General features: G+C 35.9%; 1 long non-coding RNA gene and 3 gene segments (V, D, J or C); 1 reads left to right on the top strand and 3 right to left on the bottom strand.

Annotated features, from left to right (window-relative positions):
* The first annotated feature begins 2,454 nt into the window (after positions 1-2,454).
* Positions 2,455-4,136, top strand: LOC125138699. The gene is made up of 3 exons (XR_007137912.1): positions 2,455-2,741; positions 3,636-3,754; positions 3,862-4,136. It is a non-coding gene; the product is annotated as an uncharacterized LOC125138699 (long non-coding RNA).
* Positions 4,137-7,979: 3,843 nt separating this feature from the next.
* On the bottom strand, positions 7,980-10,267 carry LOC125138684. The segment is given in 2 exon segments: positions 7,980-9,881; positions 9,969-10,267. Coding segments are annotated over 2 exon segments (366 nt in total).
* Positions 10,191-11,191, bottom strand: LOC113645966. The segment is given in 3 exon segments: positions 10,191-10,204; positions 10,765-11,055; positions 11,149-11,191. Coding segments are annotated over 3 exon segments (348 nt in total).
* Positions 11,192-12,859: 1,668 nt separating this feature from the next.
* Positions 12,860-13,567, bottom strand: LOC125138672. The segment is given in 2 exon segments: positions 12,860-13,314; positions 13,398-13,567. Coding segments are annotated over 2 exon segments (423 nt in total).
* Between the last annotated feature and the right edge of the window lie 7,454 nt (positions 13,568-21,021).

The following is a 21,021-nucleotide window of genomic DNA, read 5'->3' on the forward strand; positions in this document are numbered from 1 at the left end:
GTGTGATGTCAGGAACTGTAGAGGTGGTGGATGCTGGTGCTAATAATTTATTGTATAAAGTAAAAACAAAACCCATGAAATTGTGTAATTCTGCATCATTTGGTTCTACTGTGACATGACGTTACTGCTACAAAACTGAAGATACAGATGAAACCAGATATTTACATACACTTCAGAAAAAAACACAATAACTTTTTATTTTTTTTACTGTCATACATTAAATCAGAGTAAACTTTTCATGGTTTAAATCAAAAAATATTAACATATTAACATTTTTTGCATTTGTTAAATGTCAGAATCGAGCGAGGGAGAATTTTTATGTATTTTTATTATCACTTTCATCAAAGTCAGAAGTATACATACACTTCCCTACTATTTGGTAGAATTGCCTGAAACTGTTTCACTTGGGCCAAAAGTTTTGGGTTTCCTTCCACAAGCTTTCTACAATAGTTTGCTGGAATTTTGGCCCACTCTTCTTGACAGAACTGGTGTAACCTGATCAGGTTTGTAGGCCTTCTTGCTCGCTCTCGCCTTTTCAGTGCCTCCCACAACTTTTCTATGGGATTGAGATCAGGGCTTTGTGATGAACACTCCAATACCTTGACTCTGTTGTCCTTAAGCCACTGTGTAACTAATTTGGAAGTATGCTTGGGGTCATTGTCCACTTTTTCTAAGACCCATTTGCGCCCAAGCTTTAACTTCCTGGCTGATGTCTTCAGATGTTTCTTTAATAGATCCACATAATTTACTTTTCTCATGATGCCATCTATTTTGTAAAGTGCACCAGTCCCTTATGCAGCAAAGCAGCCCCACAACATTATACTACCACCCGCATACTTCACAGTTGGGATGGTGTTCTGAGGCTTCAAAACTTCGCCCTTTTCCCTCCAAATATACCGTTCATCATTATGGCCGAACAGTTACATTTTTGTTTCGTCAGAACACAGGGCATGTCTCCAGAAATTAAGATTTTTTTCCCCCATGTGCAGCTGTGAACTGTAGTCTGGCTTTTTTATGGTGGTTTTGAAGTAATGGCTTTCTCCTCCCAGAGTAACCTTTCAGCTCATGGCGATACAGTATTTGTTTTACTGTGGATAATGACACGGTCTTACCAGTTTCAGCCAGCATCTTCACAAGATCTTTTGCTGTTGTCCTGGGGTTGATTCGCACATTTGCACCAAAAAACATCCTTCTCTGGGACTCAGAATCTGTCTCCTTCCTGAGCTGTATGATGGTTGTACATTCCCATGTTTTTTTTATAATTGTGCATCATTGTCTGAACGGATGAACGTGGGACCTTCAGGCATCTGGAAATTGCACCTAAGAATGAGCCACACTTGTGGAGGGCAAGAATACTTTTTCTGATGTCTTGGTGGATTTCTCTTGATTTTCCCATGATGTCAAAGAAAGAGGCTCTGTGTTTGAGGTGTGCCTTTATATGCATCCACAGGTGTGCCACCAATTAACTCAAATGGAATCAATTTACCTATCAGAAGCTTCTTAAGCTCAGCATGGAATCATCTGGATTTTTTTTCTTTTTTGTTTAAAGGCATGATAAACTTAGTGTATGTATACTTCTGACTTTGATGAAAGTGATAAAAAATACATGAAAATTCTCCCTCGCTCGATTCTGACATTTAAAAAATGCAAAAAATATGTTAATGTTTATTAATTTAAAACAAAAAAAATTTTACTCTGATTTAATGTATGACAGTAAAGAAATAAACGTTTTTGTGTGTTTTTTTCTTGTGTACAGTATGTAAATATCTGGTTTCAGCTGTAATTATTTATAATAATAATTATTATTATAAGTGGCACTGATTACTATGATCACTTTTCTTTTCATACAGAATTTTTTTTAAGAAAAATATGGTGAATTTGTTTAGTTACAGTTGTTGTTGTGATAATTTTGTAAAATGGATGCTTTCAATACACGTTGGTCATAAACATTAGTGAATATTCAGTTAATGTTATTTATTTCCCTTGTTGTTTCTTTCAGGAAATTATGACTATAAGAGACAGTCTCAGTGTTCAATGTCTCACAGAAAGACTTGGAAATTGTGGAGTGTCTAGTTGTGACTGAGGATATGAGAATATGTTGTACTTTAATGAAACCTACAATGTTACAGTATATTTGTAAAGCTGTAGCGCCACCTACAGATCTTGTGAAAATGGACACTACATTAAATACACTTTTCTCTTTGACCACATCTGAGATTTTGGATGATTAATTAACATGTTTGTACCACTGAGGTTTCTAGCACAGTAATAAACAGCAGAATCCTGGGCATTCAAACCGGTCAGCTGCAGATACACCATGTTTTTGGAGTTGTCTCTGGTAATTTCCAAACGTCCCTCAATGTCTTTGGCGTATATTGTTTTACTGGCATCAGACCAGATAACCCCAATCCATTATAGAGCTTTTCCAGCTTGTTGTCTGATCCAGTGTGTGACACTCACAAAATAAGTTTTGTTGAGATTATTATTTTTGTTTCCTTTCCTTCTATTGCAATGGTATTTGATTTTATTGTTTATTTAATAGAATACTAATGAGAGATTACGGAAAAAAACACTATGATGTACTTCATCAATTGGACACAGGGTGGCAGTAACCACGAACAGTGTTACACTGAGATAATTAGCGGTGCAGAGCAAAATGAGCTCATAATCCGTGTTACTGGAGAATGAGCAACAGTTGTCCTGCGTCGCCGATTTCTCAGGAATATTTCTGATATTTTCAGGTTAGTTACAAACCTTTTATGGGACTACAGATGTTTATCAGCTAATATGAATCTCCAGTGATGTGTATTCTGTGAGCTAATAGTATGTCACACGTGTAGACAGTTAAAATTTAACGGTGCGCAGTGGTGAAAATGGCGGCCGATGCGGCCGAATATTGTTTATTTTATTCGTTAATTATGGCTCCGAAGCGTTTGTGGGTTATTTCAGTGTGTGTGGAAAACAGCTATGTGTGTAGTGCAATGGTAAAAGTGTAAAAGGTTCATTTGAATGTACAACATAACACCAGTTATGGCTGCGGCCTTGTTTATGGGCGCACACATGTTAATGTTATAGTGATACAGATTCAGATCATAGAACTGGGCGCCAAGTTATGAGACATATGTGTATTATTGAAGTTTGGGTTCTTATACAGTAAATGTAACAGTTTAACTGCAAATGGAATTTATTCTGTTGTATAAAGTGAACACTTACAAAATGGAGTTATTACAAAAATACTAATTATATATAATAATAATAATAATTTTGGATAAAAGGACAAAGATGTAGGGTGTTTAAAGGAAAAAGGATAAACGTGATTGATGTTAGACCAAAAATGGAATTTAAAGAGAAAATGTTTGTTTTTGGTTTCATACAAATGTTTGAGTTAATGTTTGTAAAATGTGTGAGGCATTTATGTGAAAGTAGACCTTTTGAAGAATATAAGGCAATTGTTATACAAATGTGGATATAACCTGTGCTTCAATACAAAGCAGACAAAAAGAACAGAAAGTGATTCATGATTGCAGATGCAAAGTTAAAATGAAGTTGAAAATAAAGATAATCCGTGTTACTGGAGAATGAGCAACAGTTGTCCTGCGTCGCTGATTTCTCAGGAATATTTCTGATATTTTCAGTTTCAGGATTATCTATATATCTGCCAGCGGGGACCTAGCTGGGGCCCGCGACAAGTGCATGCCATAGCCACCAAAGTTAAACCCAGATCCTTTACAGGAAAGACTCAGAGTTTCTCCAGGTATTTTCACCACTGAAACCAGTGGGAATAAACTTAAGATTCTGAGACTGAATACCTGATACAATTAAAAAGAAAACTAATGTCTAATAAATTCATTTGGTATTCAGCATGAGAACTCACTTATGAAGCTGATTAGTAGCAGGAATAAGGAGAGTGGGATCTTCATGGTGAGTGTTGATGAGACTCGATCTCTCCACTCAGCTCAGCTGCACATAAATACTGCATGGACACACAGCAGTCTGGATTTGCATCGTGATGTCATGATAGAAAACATGTGGGAGTCATGATGATGTAACGGAGAGGAACTGCAACTAATCCTTGATAGTGATATGATTATTACAGTGTGTATCATGTGCAGTAACATCAGAAATTTTGTATTATGGTTTAAAATCTATATTAGAATTATATAAAAAAAAAGAACTAACTTTAATCTTTTTGTTCTCATTTGTGGATTTTATTTATTTATTTGTTTGTTTGTTTATTTATTTATTTTACATTTTCTAAGATTTGTATACATCAGTGTTGTCTTGTGTCCTGTTATTGTGAACACTGAATGAGGGGTTTTTGTACAGGGATGTTGTTTATTCGTCTCACTGTGTGGTTCACGAGTGCAGTAATACACAGCTGTGTCTTCAGTCTGCATGTTTTGTCCTGTTAATGTCACTGTGCTGCTGGACGTGTCTCTGGAAGCCTGAAACCTGCTTTTCAGTTTCTCACTGAAGTAAGTGTTACCATCACCACATATACCTCCGATCCATTCCAGAGTTTTTCCTGCAGGTTGTCGTATCCAGTTCGTACAGTAGCTGTTATCAGTTAATGAATATCCAGACACTTTACAGGTCAGAGTCAGTGACTGACCAGGAGTTAATACTGTGGATCCGGTCTGGATCAGCTCAACACTGTGAACACCTGTTAAAGAAAAGTTATTTTAATGATGTAAAAGCAAAAAGCTTTAAGGAACCAAAACTGTATTACATGTCAAATGTAAAAACACTTACAGTGTACGGCTGCCAGCAGCAGCAGCAGTAGGGATGTAGAGATCATGGTGTGTGTTGGAGCAGAAGAAGTAAAAGCTCTTGGTCTTTGTTGCTTAAATCTACAGATAACAGAGATAGGACATTTGCATAGAGACACTCCTTATCTTAGGGTCAAAATGGGATGGATTCTTATATGAGAAAACCTTCTCATCTTTTAAACATGTCTGTATTTTTTAGAGATATCTATCACTGCAGCTTGAGTTTATGTTTGAACCAATAAGAAGCTTAAGGCAGGTGTTATTGAGTAGATTTATACACCAGGGGTCAGCAACCCGCGGCTCTGGAGCCACAAGTGGCTCTTTCATCCCTCTGCTGCGGCTCCCTGTAGATTTGGAAAATAAATATTTAATTAAAATTAATTTTATTTTAGTTAGTTAGATTTTTTTAAAAATGTCATTCTAAATTCTAAGATTATGATCCTATTGTGACATTAAAATAAACCGTGTTTAATTTGTTTGTCGCTCAAAATATGCGTCATAACTGCCGACTTGCTACAGCACTGTAAATCCGACACACAGAAGCAGACGCATTTTTGGTTTGCTGCAGCCGGCAAGTAAAATTTTGATGTCATGAATATGAAGAGGACTCGATTAGTCATTGAAAGTTACCTTCAACCCAGCGTCATTTTTGTTAAGTTAGTTCAAGCTGTTCCAAATATTTTTGTTTGCTTGCAGAAATAAAAAGAGTTTTGTGGCTCCCTGTGGGTTTTTTTTCTGTGGGAAGAAGGTCCAAATGGCTCTTTGAGTGTTTAAAGTTGCCGAGCCCTGTTATACACTATCAGGTGTTTTCAGGTGAATCTATAATAAGAAAACACACAGCAAACTTTATTTCTATTCATTTATAATTCTGTTTAATTTAGAACCTTAAATTATAACAGCATTATAAAATACATCTTGTCATATTACTGAGAAACCTCACAAATACAGGAGGATGTAGTTACATAAATTATAGTGTTGTTATTTGTCCAAACTGTGTTTAACACCCCAAATAACTAATCACACATTATGGAAAGAGTGAAAAAGAAGAGAAAATGTAGATATTTGTCTGATAATGACTGGTACTGAATGAGTCTCATACAGAATGCAGTTTGTGGATTCACTTTTTTTCACTTTATTTGATGAGCTCTGCTGCCTCCTTCAGTTGTTTCAGTTATTGAACCTCAGACTATAAGTCTGTGTTTTTGTACTGATGTCTAAGGGGAAGTATCACTGTGGTTCACGGGCGCAGTAATAAACTGCAGTGTCTTCTGTCCTCAAGTTGTTCATCTGCAGATACACCTGCATCTTACTGTCATCTCTGGAGATGGTGAAGCGGCCCTTAACAGCATTAGAGTAGTATATGCTACTGCCGTGGATAATTGCAAGAAATTCCAGTCCTTTTCCTGGCGCCTGTCTGATCCAAGCCATCCAGTTGCTACTAAAGGTAAATCCAGATGCTGTGCAGGTCAGTTTATGAGACTGATCAGGTTTGATGATCACTGGATCAGACTCGATCAGTGTCTGACTGCAGGAATCTGAAATAGAAGAATATTCAACGGTAGAAGTTAATGTTAAAGAAATATATATATATATATGTGTGTGTGTGTAATAAATAATACTAACATTGAATGAAGATTGCTAGAGTAAAGTAACACAAAACTCTGCCTAGTCCCATCTCAAAGAATTAAAATGATTCCTGCTGCTGTAAATGAACACAAACTGCTGCTATGTTGTTGGGCTGAATGTTTCAGCATAAATGGTTCAAACACAGGATTTGGTTTGCATGACACACCCACTAGAGATATAAAAACATCCACAGAGGAACAGACGAGAGGAGAAAACTATTTCTGTAAGTTTCACATTGTCAGGTCACTAACTGTTCTGTTTGTAGTATTAGTTAACGCTCCCTAACACTCCTGCTGCTTGGGTCTAGATTTTTCTTGCACTGTGATACACATAAATGCATAAAAATGTAAGTGAGTCAATCTGTAGAATTCCTAAAATACACAGAATATTGTTGTTAAATATGAATCACTTTTGCAGAATCCAAAAAAATCAATAATCTGTCCAATGAGTTAAATTGGGAATGGGATGACTAGGATGGGAGACTGGGTTGTGTGTTGTATTTTTTTGGGACTAGGATGTGTCTATTACAGTGTGTATTGTGACTGTGATGTGTGTATTACAGTGTGTATTGTGACTGTGATTTATTTATTTATTTATTTATTTATTTATTTATTTGTTTGGAACCCCATTAGCTTCCACGAGTGGTCGCTAATCTTCCTGGTGTCCATTTTACAATATCAAAACATATTATACACAATCACATTACACTTTTTACAATATATTATCAAAAGAATAAATACACTTCAATTTAAGTCATTACACTTAGTTTTCATTACAGATCATACATTTTTTTTAACATCTTTTTAAAATAAGATCTGTTGCTTATTTGTCTTATACACATTGACAGTTGATTCCAAGCTACTGGACCAAATAACTGAGCAGTACTCCAGGTGTGACAAGACCAAAGACTGGACTACTGTTCTCATGACTGAGGGTGGACAAAACAGCACACACTTCCTAGCTAAAGCAATGCCTCTACCCATCCTAGAAACAATATGATTTATCTGATCAGTCCATGAGAGCTGATTATCCAGCTTGACACCCAATAGTTTAGTTGTAGTAACCTGCTCAACCAAAGTTGTATCAATAGTCAAATTTAGGTTACAAAGTTTATTTAACAAATGTTTAGTACCAAAAACAATACATTTGGTTTTGGAAATATTTAGTACTAATTTGTTCAAATTAACCCAGTTGATAATCAAATTTAATTGGTTTTGAAGGTTCATACTTAGATCGCTTATTGAAGGAGATGCACAAAATAAACTTGCATCATCTGCATACAGTACAACTTCTGTGTTTCTAACAACATGAGGCAAATCATTCACAAAAATTGAAAATAAGAGTGGACCCAGACAGCTGCCCTGTGGAATACCGCATGATATACATTTACTATCAGAAAAACTACCATTAAAAAATACTTGCTGAGTTCTGCCATAGAGATAACTCCTTATCAGTGAAGCAGACAATTGTGGGAATCCATAACACTTGAGCTTTGACAACAGAATATCATGGTCAATTACATCAAATGCAGCTGTAAAATCTAAAAGTACAGCACCAACAAGTTTTTTATCCTCCATATACGTAAGCCACTGATCAACCATATGCACTAATGCAGTGTTAGTTGAATGGCCTGGTCTATAGGCATGCTGTGAACTCGTTAGCAATTAATTTAATGTAAAGTACTCTAGCATTTGATTAAAAAGTAACCTTTCAAATATTTTGCTTAATACAGGAAGAATATGAATTGGTCTGCAATTAGAAGGAGGAAACCCTGCCTTTTTATCTTTAAGTAAAGGCACAATTTTAGACTGTTTCCATAGCTTAGGAAACACTCTGCTGAGAACTGAACTATTAAAGATGTGACATATTGGTTTGCACAAAATATTTGCAACAATTTTAAAAATTTTGCCATCAAGATGATCATTACCAGGTGTTTTCTCATCAGATAAGGAGAGAAGCAACTTTTTAACGTTGTCCTCACTACAAGTATTAAATGACAGGGAGCAAGTTTTCCCTCTCATAATAAATCTAACATTGTCACAAGGAGATTCAATATCTTGCATTATCATACATGATCTTAATTGTTCTACTTTGCATATAAAAATATCATTCAAATGATTGGCAATATCACAAGGTTTACTAATAATGTCACCATCATTGGTCTCCATGTACATATTCAAATTATTTGATTTTTTATACATCAATTCCTGTAATACTTTCCACAATTGTTTGCTATCATTACTAGAATTTGAGATTTTTTGTCCATAATATGCTTTCTTTTTTATGTTATTTAAGTTTGTAGCTTTGTTTCTCAACTTGCGATAATGTACTCTGTCTACATCACATTTTGATTTTGAAGGCCATATCTTTGACATTGTCCCTTTGCCTCATGAGGGACATTAGCTCTTCATCTAACCATGGAGCACTGTTGATTTTTATAGATCTTTTCCGGAGAGGTGCATATTTATCATCTATTTTACTAAAAGTGTCCATAAAAATGTTAAGAGAAGCATTTACATCCCCCTCCTGAAGAACTGCAGACCAATTTGAGTTATTTACCTCATCAACAAACAATCTGGGATTAAAGTTTTTAAATGATCTACGATACATGATCCTTCCACCAGATTTAGGAATTTTCATCATTATTGAAATTGCTATCAGGTTATGATCACTACATCCTACCCCCACAGAAACAGCTTGTGAACATAAATCAGGAACATTAGTAAAAATATGATCTATGCATGTTGATTTAGATGTATTATCCATAGCAATTTTTGTGGGTCGTGTCACCACTTGTTTGAGATTACATACAGTAGCCATTGTAAACAACTTTTTATGCAATGAGCACTTTTTAAGTGATGAGTGTATTACAGTGTGTATTGGGAATGGGATGTCACACAGCATGCTGACAGAGCTGCCATCTCTACCTGTGGCTTTTTCAAGTGTTTCCAGGAGCATAGAAACAGGGTTTATCTAGATTTTCATTCCTGATAATTAGTTTAGGCCACGCCCATTTTAGGGTTATATCCAGGTATATTTATAGATAATTGGAGCAGTAAATAGATACAAACTGTGTTCATCTGTGTTACAATTATAAGTTAAGCAACTTCAGTTAGTTCAGTTACAATGTGTCTGGTTTTTGTACAGCTGCTTCCTCAGCTCCAGTCACTGTAGAACTTCAGGCACAGTAATAAACCGCAGTGTCCTCTGTCCTCAGACTCTTGGCCTCTAAGTACTGTGTGCTTGCTGAGACGTCTTCTGTTAAAGTGAGCTGGTTCTTCACAGACTCTGCATGTGTTGCATCATTATTGCCTGTATCCATCCAGCCAAGCCATTCCAGAGCTTTCCCTGGTTTCTGTCTGATCCAGTGTATGTAGTTGCTTGTCATTGAATATCCATTTATCTTACAGGAGATCTTCACAGTTTCTCCAGGTCTCTTTACCACAACAGGAGACTGGTCCAGTCTGATCTCATCACTGCTGACACCTAGCAGATAAAACATAACAAAGATCATCATCAACACAGACAAGATATTCTGAGGGAAGAAATAAACAGTACAGAAGTCTCAGGTACCTTTGGTTAACATTATAACAAAGATGTAGTACTGAGTGACCCTCAGCCCAATCATCATGCTCTTTGATTCAGTCGTGTGACACAAACTTCAAACTGCAAGAGGCTTTTTTTAATAACAGGGTGAATTTGCATAAACCCACTTCAGCTGTTAGATTTCATAGTTTCATGAATCCTTCTCAAAAATAAGCAGCTGCTGCTCCCTACAGATACATTTGCAAAATATTATAATGTTCCTGCTGCAAAAAAAAAAAAGAATTCAGAAACTGAACATTTTCATCACAAAGGTTTAAAAGAGAGAAAACACTCAGATACAGTATCAGCAGTAACATAGTAAATCATTTGTTTTAATTAATTAGTTAATTGGGAAATCAATATTCGTTTCAATGATAATTTAAAACATGAACTAAAATGTTAAGTTGATATGTTTTAGCTAATTCGGGTATTCCAATGATCAATTAATAAAAATAATTTGGTGAGAATTAAAAAAACTTTGTGTTTGTTTTTTTCCTTTTAATTTGTACATTACCAGAAATTCATGATCAAATTAAACAATGTTCACATTTCACATTTAATTTCATGGGATTCGTATTAATTTCTCGTATAGATTGTAAAGTTAATGTAACAAACTTTTATTTATTTATTTTATTAATGCCAGTGTTGGTGTCTATGCTGAAATATTTGTAATATGGGGATTAGTTACTCAGTAAAATGTAGTTGTTATTCAATTAAAGAATTGAATTGTGATGAGGTTTTTGTGCAGCACTGCAGCTTGTTGTGTCACTGTGTGGATCACGAGCGCAGTAATACACAGCTGTGTCTTCAGTCTGCATGTTCTGTCCTCCAACTGTTATTGTGTTAGTAGAAGTGTCTCTGGAGATGCTGAACTTATTTTTCAGTTTCTCACTGTAAGCTGTACCCCCACCACTCCAGATGACTCCAATCCACTCCAGAGCTTTTCCTGCAGGTTGTCGAATCCAAGCTGTATGATCGCTCGTAACTGAATATGAAACCTTGCACTGGATGGAGAGACTCTGGCCTGGCTGGACTGTCATGGAAGCAGGCTGAGTCAGTTCCTCACCATGCACATCTGTGGAGGAAAACACATGGTGATATCTCACACAATATATGCTGCACCTTTATTCTTCATCTAGTAAATGAATAAATTTGATAAAGCACTCACAAGAAGCAGCTGCCAGCAGGAGCAGTAGAGATGTAGAGAACATGGTGTGTGTTGTTTGGACTGGAGTCTTCTCTGTTCTCCAAAGTTTAACAGACACCATCACATCATATAAATAGAGTGAGATCCAGCTCTGACACTTGGATTTGTTTATCTGATGACGATGGGAGGAGAATGTATCTGAAATGTATTTAAATCATGAGGAGGAGATTTATCTGATAGAGCATGTGTTGGTTTTGTTGAGCTTAGCTTAAGGTATCATGTACCTGTATTCTAGCTGATTACTTTAATCTGTTTAAGCAATTGATTAACAATGTTGTGGATTAAGTAGTTGACCAACAATACTGGTAAATATCATTTAGATTTTAGATTTTGTTACAGATTAATGATTAATAAAAATTTTGTGTATAGTCCAAGGGACAAAAGGGGGAAATTGTAGAGGAAATTTTGACTTTAGAGATGTTCATAAGAACCTGTCCTTCTATGCTTCTATATGTCCTAAAACAGCTTCCAGCAGACCGTTCCCTTGGGACCTTGGTAGGTACAGATTAGCTTGGTCAGAACATGAGCAGGCTTCTAAACCAATGGTTGATGATGTTTTGCATTTACATGTCCCGTTAAATTTATTTCCTGTCTCTAAAATCCTGATGTTATCAATGATCGGGGCTTTTCCTCTCTCATGTTACACGTGGAGTGTTGGGTCCTGCTACACGGCTGAACACAATAAATACGTGAAACCTTTATTACTCTTGCCCATGCCTACCAGTGTGATATTTTACGTTGTCTTTGGAGTTGTAAACATGTTTTGTCAAAATATTCATACTATAATTTACCTAAAATTGTGATTTACATCATTTAACTGCCACCTGAAAATGTGGGTTTGTCATGTGTCAGTAGTAAGTCTGTGTTTTTGTACCGATGTCTAAGGGGAAGTATCACTGTGTGTCACGGGCGCAGTAATAAACTGCAGTGTCTTCTGTCCTCAGGCTGTTCATTTGCAGGTACACCTGCTTTTTACTGTTGTCTCTGGAGATGGTGAAACGGCCCTGAACAGTGCTGGAGTGATATGTGCTGCTACTGTATATACTAGCAACCCATTCTAGTCCTTTTCCAAGTGCCTGTCTGATCCAAGCCATATCTGAGCCACCAAAGTTAAATCCAGATGCTGTGCAGGTCAGTTTATGAGACTGATCAGGTTTGATGATCACTGGATCAGACTCAATCAGTGTCTGACTGCAGGAATCTGAAACAGAAGAAAATTTAATGGTAGGAATTAACATTAAAAATGAATGAAAAATATTTTAATTATGTAACAAAAATTACTAACATTGAATGAAGATTGCGAGAGTAAAGTAATGTCATAAAGTAGTCATTTTTTTAGCTAATCCTGGTTTTCTGATGATGCATTAATAAAAATCATTTGGTGAGATGATAAAACACTTTGTTTCTTTTTTTTTTCGTTTAATTTGTACATTACCAGAAATTCATGATCAAATTATACAATGTTCATATTTCACATTTAATTACAGATATACATTGAGGAGTTTTTGGATGGTTTTTGTTCATTCGGGATGAAGAGTTAAAGCCTGAGTGCTGAGTGTGAATGGATGTTGTTCTTTATAATAAATGTCTTTTGCAGACACATTTCATTTCAACTAGTTATAAAAAGAGACCATTATTCCTAAGTAACCTTTTATTTATTTATTTTATTAATGCCAGTGTTGGTGTCTATGCTGAAATAATTGTAATATGGGGATTAGTTACTCAGTAAAATGTAGTTATTATTTAATTAAAGAAGTGAATTGTGATGAGGTTTTTGTGCAGCACTGCAGCTTGTCGTGTCACTGTGTGGTCTTCGAGCGCAGTAATACAAAGCTGTGTCTTCAGTCTGCATGTTCTGTCCCCGTAAGGTCACAGAGTTACTGGAAGTGTCTCGAGAGACCACAAACTTGTCTTTAAATGAATCTTTCTTATCAATACTCCCACTATAATAAATGGTGTTGATCCATTCTAAAGCTTTTCCTGCAGGTTGTCGAATCCAAGCTGTTCCAATGTGGCTGCTGCTATCAGTGATAGAAGCTCCAGACACTTTACAGGTGATGGTTAAAGTCTCTCCTGGCTTTATAAGCAGTGAGTCTGGCTGGATGAGCTCAGTAGCACAGAACACATCTGTAAAAAGAGAAAAAGAAAAGGTGGACATGTCGAACTGAAAGGATCAGATGAAATAATAAAGCTTCAATCCAAACACTCACAGGGGGCGAGAGCCAGCAGCAGCAGTGGAGCTGAAGCAAACATGTTTGTGTTGAAGGAAGACTAATGAGAAGTGTTTCCTCTCTAGATCAGAACGCTGCTAATATTACAAGAGGAGATGCAGATTTGCATAAACATTACAGAGAGGCTGTGTTGAGTGCAGCTCTGCAGCTGTTAATCACACTCACACCCAGTTTCATCTCCATATCAATTTAATGTGGAAAATAATTCAGCTGTTTGTTATTATTAATAATGATATGAACGTGTTGTGATGTAATTAACGCTTCCTGTGAAGGTCAGATTGAAAAGTGATCTATTTCCAGTTCCCTCAAATTAATCTGAATCTACACCATAATCCATGAAAATGATAATAATTAGATAAATGATCCTTTATGTCGTTATCAGTCATGTGTAGGCTGCACTCTAGAGAATTACATTAACACAGAAATGATTCTCATGTCTGCAAATTTCCTGCTTTCTGTTATGAGAAGGTGAATATGAACATGGCTGAAGTTGTTAAAGCCAAACTTACAGTACAGAGGTACAGTTAGACTACGGAGTTCACATATCCAACCCATTCCAGAGCTTTCCCTGGTTTCTGTCTGATCCAATGCATGTTGTACTCAGTCATAACAAAGCCGTGTATCTTACAGGAGATCTTCACAGTTAAAGTTGAGATATTTAATTCATGAAGTTACTGCTACAAACCTGAAGATAATTATTTTCTTATAATCAATGGCACTGATTACTATGATCATGTTTCCTCTTATACAGTAGCAGTCTGTGAACGGTGATAATTTATTTATTAATTAAAGAAGAATATGGTGAACTCTATTTACGTTTAATGTTAGTTAATGTTGTTGGAGTTGTCTCTGGTTATTTCCAAACATCCCTCAATGTCTTTGGCGTATATTGTTTTACTGGAATCAGGCCAGATGACCCCAATCCATTCTAGAGCTTTTCCAGCTTGTTGTCTGATCCAGTTGTCTGATCCACAATTTCTCACACGTTTACACAAATTCTAATTTGTTGATGTGATTATTATTAGACAAAGACACTACAGTATATAAAGTTCAGGTAAGTGATGTGATCATAATGGTCTTTAGAGATATAATATGGATTTAAATCAACAATATTATCATAAACAAATAACTAGCTTGAAATGTTTTGTGATCATTTCTGGGATATATATATATTTTTTTATTTTTTATTTCTTTATTTTTTTGTTAGACTCGGATAGATCAGTGTTGTGTCTTGTGAACATTGAAACACGTCTCACTGTAGTTCAAGAGCACAATAATACTCAGCTGTGTCTTCAGTCTGCATGTTCTGTCCTGTTAATGTCACTGTGCTGCTGGACGTGTCTCTGGAAATCTGAAACCTGCTTTTCAGTTTCTCACTGTAGTAAGTGTTACCATTACCACATATACATCCAATCCATTCCAGAGTTTTTCCTGCAGGTTGTCGTATCCAGTGTATACAGTAGCTGTTATCAGTTAATGAATATCCAGACACTTTACAGGTCAGAGTCAGTGACTGACCAATAGTTAATACTGTGGATCCGGTCTGGATCAGCTCAACACTGTGAACACCTGTTAAAGAAAAGTTATTTTAATGATGTAAAAGCAAAAAGCTTTAAGGAACCAAAACTGTATTACATGTCAAATGTAAAAACACTTACAGTGTACGGCTGCCAGCAGCAGCAGCAGTAGGGATGTAGAGATCATGGTGTGTGTTGGAGCAGAAGTTAAAGCTCTTGGTCTTTGTTGCTTAAATCTGGCACTAAAACAAATTCCTCACATGTGAAAACATGCCTGGCAATAAAGCTGATTCTGATTCTGATAAATGAGAAAACTTCCTCATCTTTTAAACATGTCTGTATTTTTTAGAGATATCTATCACTGCAGATTGAGTTCATGTTTGAACCAATAAGAAGCTTAAGGCAGGTGTTAATGAGTAAGTTTATACACTATCTGGTGTTTTCAGGTGAATTTATAATAAGAAAACTTACAGAAATTATTGGTTATTTAGAACAGGAAACTTTATTTACATACATTTATTGCTATATGTAATTTGGAACCTTATTTTATAACAGCATTATTTAGTTTGTTATTATGAACGTGTCGTGATGTAATTAACGCTTCCTGTGAAGGTTGCAAATCTGATCTATTTCCGGTTCCCTCAGATTAATCTGAATCTTTCTCTGGTTTCTGTTGGATCCAGTGCATGAGGTTCATGGAGAAGTACAGTAGGAGACAGAGACATACATGCAAATTTCTCATATTATATTTTAATCTTGAGCATCATCCTCTTTCATTCGCATTCACAGAAGAGGACTTGCAGTCTCTGCTCACTTTATTCAACAATTTGGAATTTTCCCTACTCCATACACACCTGATTGAACTGTTATTGTATACATTTATATAGTCTCCAGCTTCTTACTCTCAATCAGTATGATTTTCTTCTTCTATCTATATTATTTAGAAAGCAGCACATCCTATTATTGTCATATATTGTACTTATTACACTTATTACAGACCTATATATGAAATGACCACAACTGCATGATTCAAAGACTATTTATAAAATATGTAGAATTGGACGATCGTGTATTTCTTGGGGCTGGCCGAGGAACGACGTGGTTGAATCGTGACTCAGGAGGAGATTCATCTGATGGAGGATCTGTGGGTGTTTTAAGGCAGTGGACCAAATGGTACCGGGCCGCCCAAGGAACTTTCAATTATTTCCATTTTATTTACTGTGGTGTATTTCTCTCGGGTTTTGCAACTTTCCATGAACGAGAGGTTAATTGGGAGATGAGAGACGTCACCTAAAGCCGCACCAATACTGCACATGCGCAAAATATCGTGATCTCGGGCCGGGTTTAGTTGACGTCTGGAGCTGAGCGGCTGCAAGCAGCAGTGGTGTTGTAGCTTTGGTGGAGAGAGAAGGTGTGTATCGATCTTCTCTCTGTTCACTGGTACTTTCTCATGTTTAACTGCTTGGTGTACGTGTATATTGTGTTTGCTCAAATTTAACCCACAAATCCACAAAAATGAGTACGAAACAGACGTCGTTAGAAAGTTAGAAACACTGCCGGTGTTCTGGATTAAAGTCATGGCGGAATACCCTGAGATTGCCACCACAGCACTTAAATCCCTATCGCCATTTCCGACATGCTATCGGTGTGAAGCGGGGTTTTCTGCAGTGACAGCATCCGAAATAAAACAACGGAATAAACTGGACATAAGCAACACACTTTGGGTGTCATTGTCTCCTATTTCCCCAGATGGAACCGTCTCGTTGCAAAGAAACAAGCTCAGGGTTCTCATTGATTTAGCGTTGTAGTGAGATAAATAGGCATAATGTGGGAAATAATTCATCTGTTTGTTATTATTAATAATGATATGAACGTGTTGTTACTGTATGTAATTAATGCTTCCTGTGATGGTCAGATTGAAATCTGATGTATTTACAGTTCTCTCAGATTAATCTAAATCTGTTCCTGGTTTCTGTTGGATCCAGTGCATGAGGTACATGGAGAAGTACAGTAGGAGACAGAGACTTACAGACACGTACATCACTTTCCTGTGTTCATCACATCACATGTTAGATAGCAGCACTTTTCTTGTGCATTTAAAGTAATGTTGAACATAGTGAGAGCTTTAACATTCAAAGCCAGAAAAAAAGACATTCAGAAAACCTCAGGATTCACAGCAAATCAATGAAAATATCGAAATAATATATAATAAATATAATAAATAAATAATATAAATGTTAATTGTTTTATTTGTGTAACATATTTAAGAATAAATCCTGTTTTACAATTTCAATACGAATCGAAACAAATTAATTTTACTATATCGTCGCTGTCGGGTGGAATCCTCGTATCTCTAAAATCATTATTTTTCAAAAAATTAAAAAAACGCTGTATCTTATCTGCAATGCACAGGGTTTAGTCCGCGTTGCAGTTGATTGTCCTGTCCTCAGACGAGCACCAGAACTAGCAGGGGTCAAGATTCTTTTTTCCTTTGAGCCCAGTGTTTTGAAGACATTTACCTCAGAATACGTGTTGATTCGTTGCAACTCTTCTTGAGGAGAAATATGCCGCGAAGCTCTCTCGTGGAATGAAGAAGAGGTGGATAGTTGAAGTGTCCAATGGAGTTAAGAGATTTGCGCTCAAGCTATTTTCAAGACTTAAGATTGGTTAATAACTTGTAAAAAAAAATAACAGACCCACGTGGGGACTGACCAATAGCATCGATACGTGAAAAAATATGAAATTGACAAAATTTGGACATACGAGGTTTCCGCCCGACAGCGACGATATATCGATTTATCATTTCCTACAATTATGTGCAAGTCAATCCCACTGGGACAAGGAACAATGATTCAGTGAGCAGGACTGTAAACTTGGTCATGATCAATCTAAATCATAACTCAAATATAATATGATGTATAGATTTCATTTTAATTTACTTGATTTAACCGATTATTGTATACATTTATATAGTCTCCAGCTTCTTACTCTCAATCAGTATGATTTTCTCCTTCTATCTATATTATTTAGAAAGCAGCACATCCTATTATTGTCATATATTGTACTTATTACACTTATTACAGACCTATATATGAAATGACCACAACTGCATGATTCAAAGACTATTTATAAAATATGTAGAATTTTGCAGTCTGGTTAACTGCGTAACAAATATTACAAAACTGATACACCATGAATAATAAGTACATCACTTTCCTGTGTTCATCACATCACATGTTAGATAGCAGCACTTTTCTTGTGCATGTAATAGTGAACATAGTTAGAGCTTAAACATTCAAAGCCAGAAAAAATCATTCAGAAAACCTCAGGTTTCAAAGAAATCAATGAAAATATCTAAATAATATCAATGTTATTAGTTTTCTTTGTACAACATATTTAAGAATAAATCCTGTATTACAATTTCAATATAAATCGAAACAAAAAACTAATTTTACTATATATCAATTTATCATTTCCTACAATTATGTACAAGTCAATCCCACTGGGACAAGGAACAATAACTTGAGTGAGCAGGACTGTAAATTTGGTCATTATCAATCTAAATCATAACTCAATTATAATATGATGTATAGATGTCAGTATTAATTTACATGATTTAAAAAGTATACATTTAAAATATAATTATAGTTTAAAATTTAGCACTACAATCTCATCAGATCACTTGACAGAAAGCTAGCTGATGTCTTCTTCTCACTTTTCTGAGAAACTTAGAGGGTGAACCATGGATTCCTCTAGATGTAGAAACCTCCTCATCTCATAAACTTCTCAAATATGTGATTATAAATCTATAAAATTTGGAACATTTAAAGATGTTCTCAGGTGAATTTATGTGAAGTGAACACACTCTTCATATTGGCAAATTCAGTAAGGAGTAGTTGTAGTTGTTATAGGACAATAATCAAGGACCAGGTAGATCACAAGGACCAGGTTACATTACACTCAGGAATTGTAGAGGTGGTGGATGCAGGGGCCGATAATTTATTGTGTAAAATATAAACAATACCCATGAATTTCTGCACCCTTTGGTTCTACTGTGACATGGAGTTACTGCTACAAATGTGTAGATAATAGTTTTCTAATAATCAATGCCACTTAATCAATGTTAAAATTTATTTATTAATTAAAGAGGAATATGGTGAACTATTTTTATGTTTATAGTTACTGTTATTGTTGTGAAATGTATGTATTCAATAATCACTGATTGAAGTCGGACATTTAAAAAAAATGTTATTTATTTCCATCTTTGTTCCTTTGTGGGAATTTGACAATAAGAGACGGTCTCACAGAAATACATAGAAATTGTGGAGTATCTAGATGTTACTGAAGATATGAGAATACGTTGTACTTTAAAGACAATGTTACAGTATATTTGTTGAGCTGTAGCGCCACCTGCAGATCTTGTGAAAATGCCCTTTATTTTGAATGCATTTTGCTCTTTGACCACATCTGGGGGAGAATTTTGAATGGCTGATTAACATGTTTGTACCACTGTGGTTTCTAGCACAGTCATAAACAGCAGAATCCTGGGCATTCAAACCGGACAGCTGCAGATACACCATGTTTTTGGAGTTGTCTCTGGTAATTTCCAAACATCCCTCAATGTCTTTGGTGTATATTGATTTACTGGCATCATACCAGATAGCCCCAATCCATTCTAGAGCTTTTCCAGCTTATTGTCTGATCCAGTTCATGCCATAGCCACCAAAGTTAAACCCAGATCTTTTACAGGAAAGACTCAGAGTGTCTCCAGGTTTTTTCACCACTGAACCAGTGGGAATAGACTCAAGACTCTGACACTGAGTACCTGATACAGAAAAAAGAACACGTGTATTTAAAAATAAATAATAAGATACATTCCGGATTCAGCATGAGAACTCACCTATGAAGCTGATTAGTAGCAGGAATAAGGAGAGTGGGATCTTCATGGTGAGTGTTGATGAGACTCGATCTCTCCACTCAGCTCAGCTGCACATAAATACTGCATGGACACACAGCAGTCTGGATTTGCATCATGACATCATGATAGAAAACATGTGGGAGTCATGATGATGTAACAGAGCGAAAAAGCAACTAATCCTTCAACCTACATTATCATAAGGTCTTGTTAGTGATATGATTATTACAGTGTGTATCATGTGCAGTAACATTAAAGATTTTGTATTATGGTTTAAAATCTATATTACAATTATTAAAACAATGAACTAACTATAATCTCTTTGTTCTCATTTGTGGATTATTTATTTATTTATTTTACATTTTGACTCCTATAGATCAGTGTTGTGTCTAGTGTTATTGTGGACACTGAATGAGAAGTTTTTGTACAGGGATGTTGTTTATTCGTCTCACTGTGGGGAAACGAGCGCAGTAATACACAGCTGTGTCTTCAGTCTGCATGTTCTGTCCTGTTAATGTCACTGTGCTGCTGGATGTGTCTCTAGAAATCTGAAACCTGCTTTTTAGTTTCTCACTGTAGGCAGTGCTCCCACTAGAACATATGTATCCAATCCACTCCAGAGTTTTTCCTGCAGGTTGTCGTATCCAGAATGTACAGTAGCTGCTATCAGTTAATGAATATCCAGACACTTTACAGGTCAGAGTCAGTGACTGACCAGGAGTTAATACTGTGGATCCGGTCTGGATCAGCTCAACACTGTGAACACCTGTTAAAGAAAAGTTATTTTAATGATGTAAAAGCAAAAAGCTTTAAGGAACCAAAACTGTATTACATGTCAAATGTAAAAACACTTACAGTGTATGGCTGCCAGCAGCAGCAGAAGTAGGGATGTAGAGATCATGGTGTGTGTTGGAGCAGAAGAAGTAAAAGCTCTTGGTCTTTGTTGCTTAAATCTATAACAGCGGAGGACATTTGCATAGAGACACTCCTTATCTTAGGGCAAACATGGGATGGATTCTTATATATATATATATATATATATATATATATATATATATATATAGATATATAAATATAGATATAAAAATGAGAGAACTTCCTCATCTTTTAAACATGTCTGTATTTTCTAGAGATATCTATCACTGCAGCTTGAGCTTATGTTTGAACCAGT

The sequence above is a fragment of the Tachysurus fulvidraco genome, chromosome 15, assembly GCF_022655615.1.
Source record: "Tachysurus fulvidraco isolate hzauxx_2018 chromosome 15, HZAU_PFXX_2.0, whole genome shotgun sequence".
Taxonomy (NCBI): domain Eukaryota; kingdom Metazoa; phylum Chordata; class Actinopteri; order Siluriformes; family Bagridae; genus Tachysurus; species Tachysurus fulvidraco.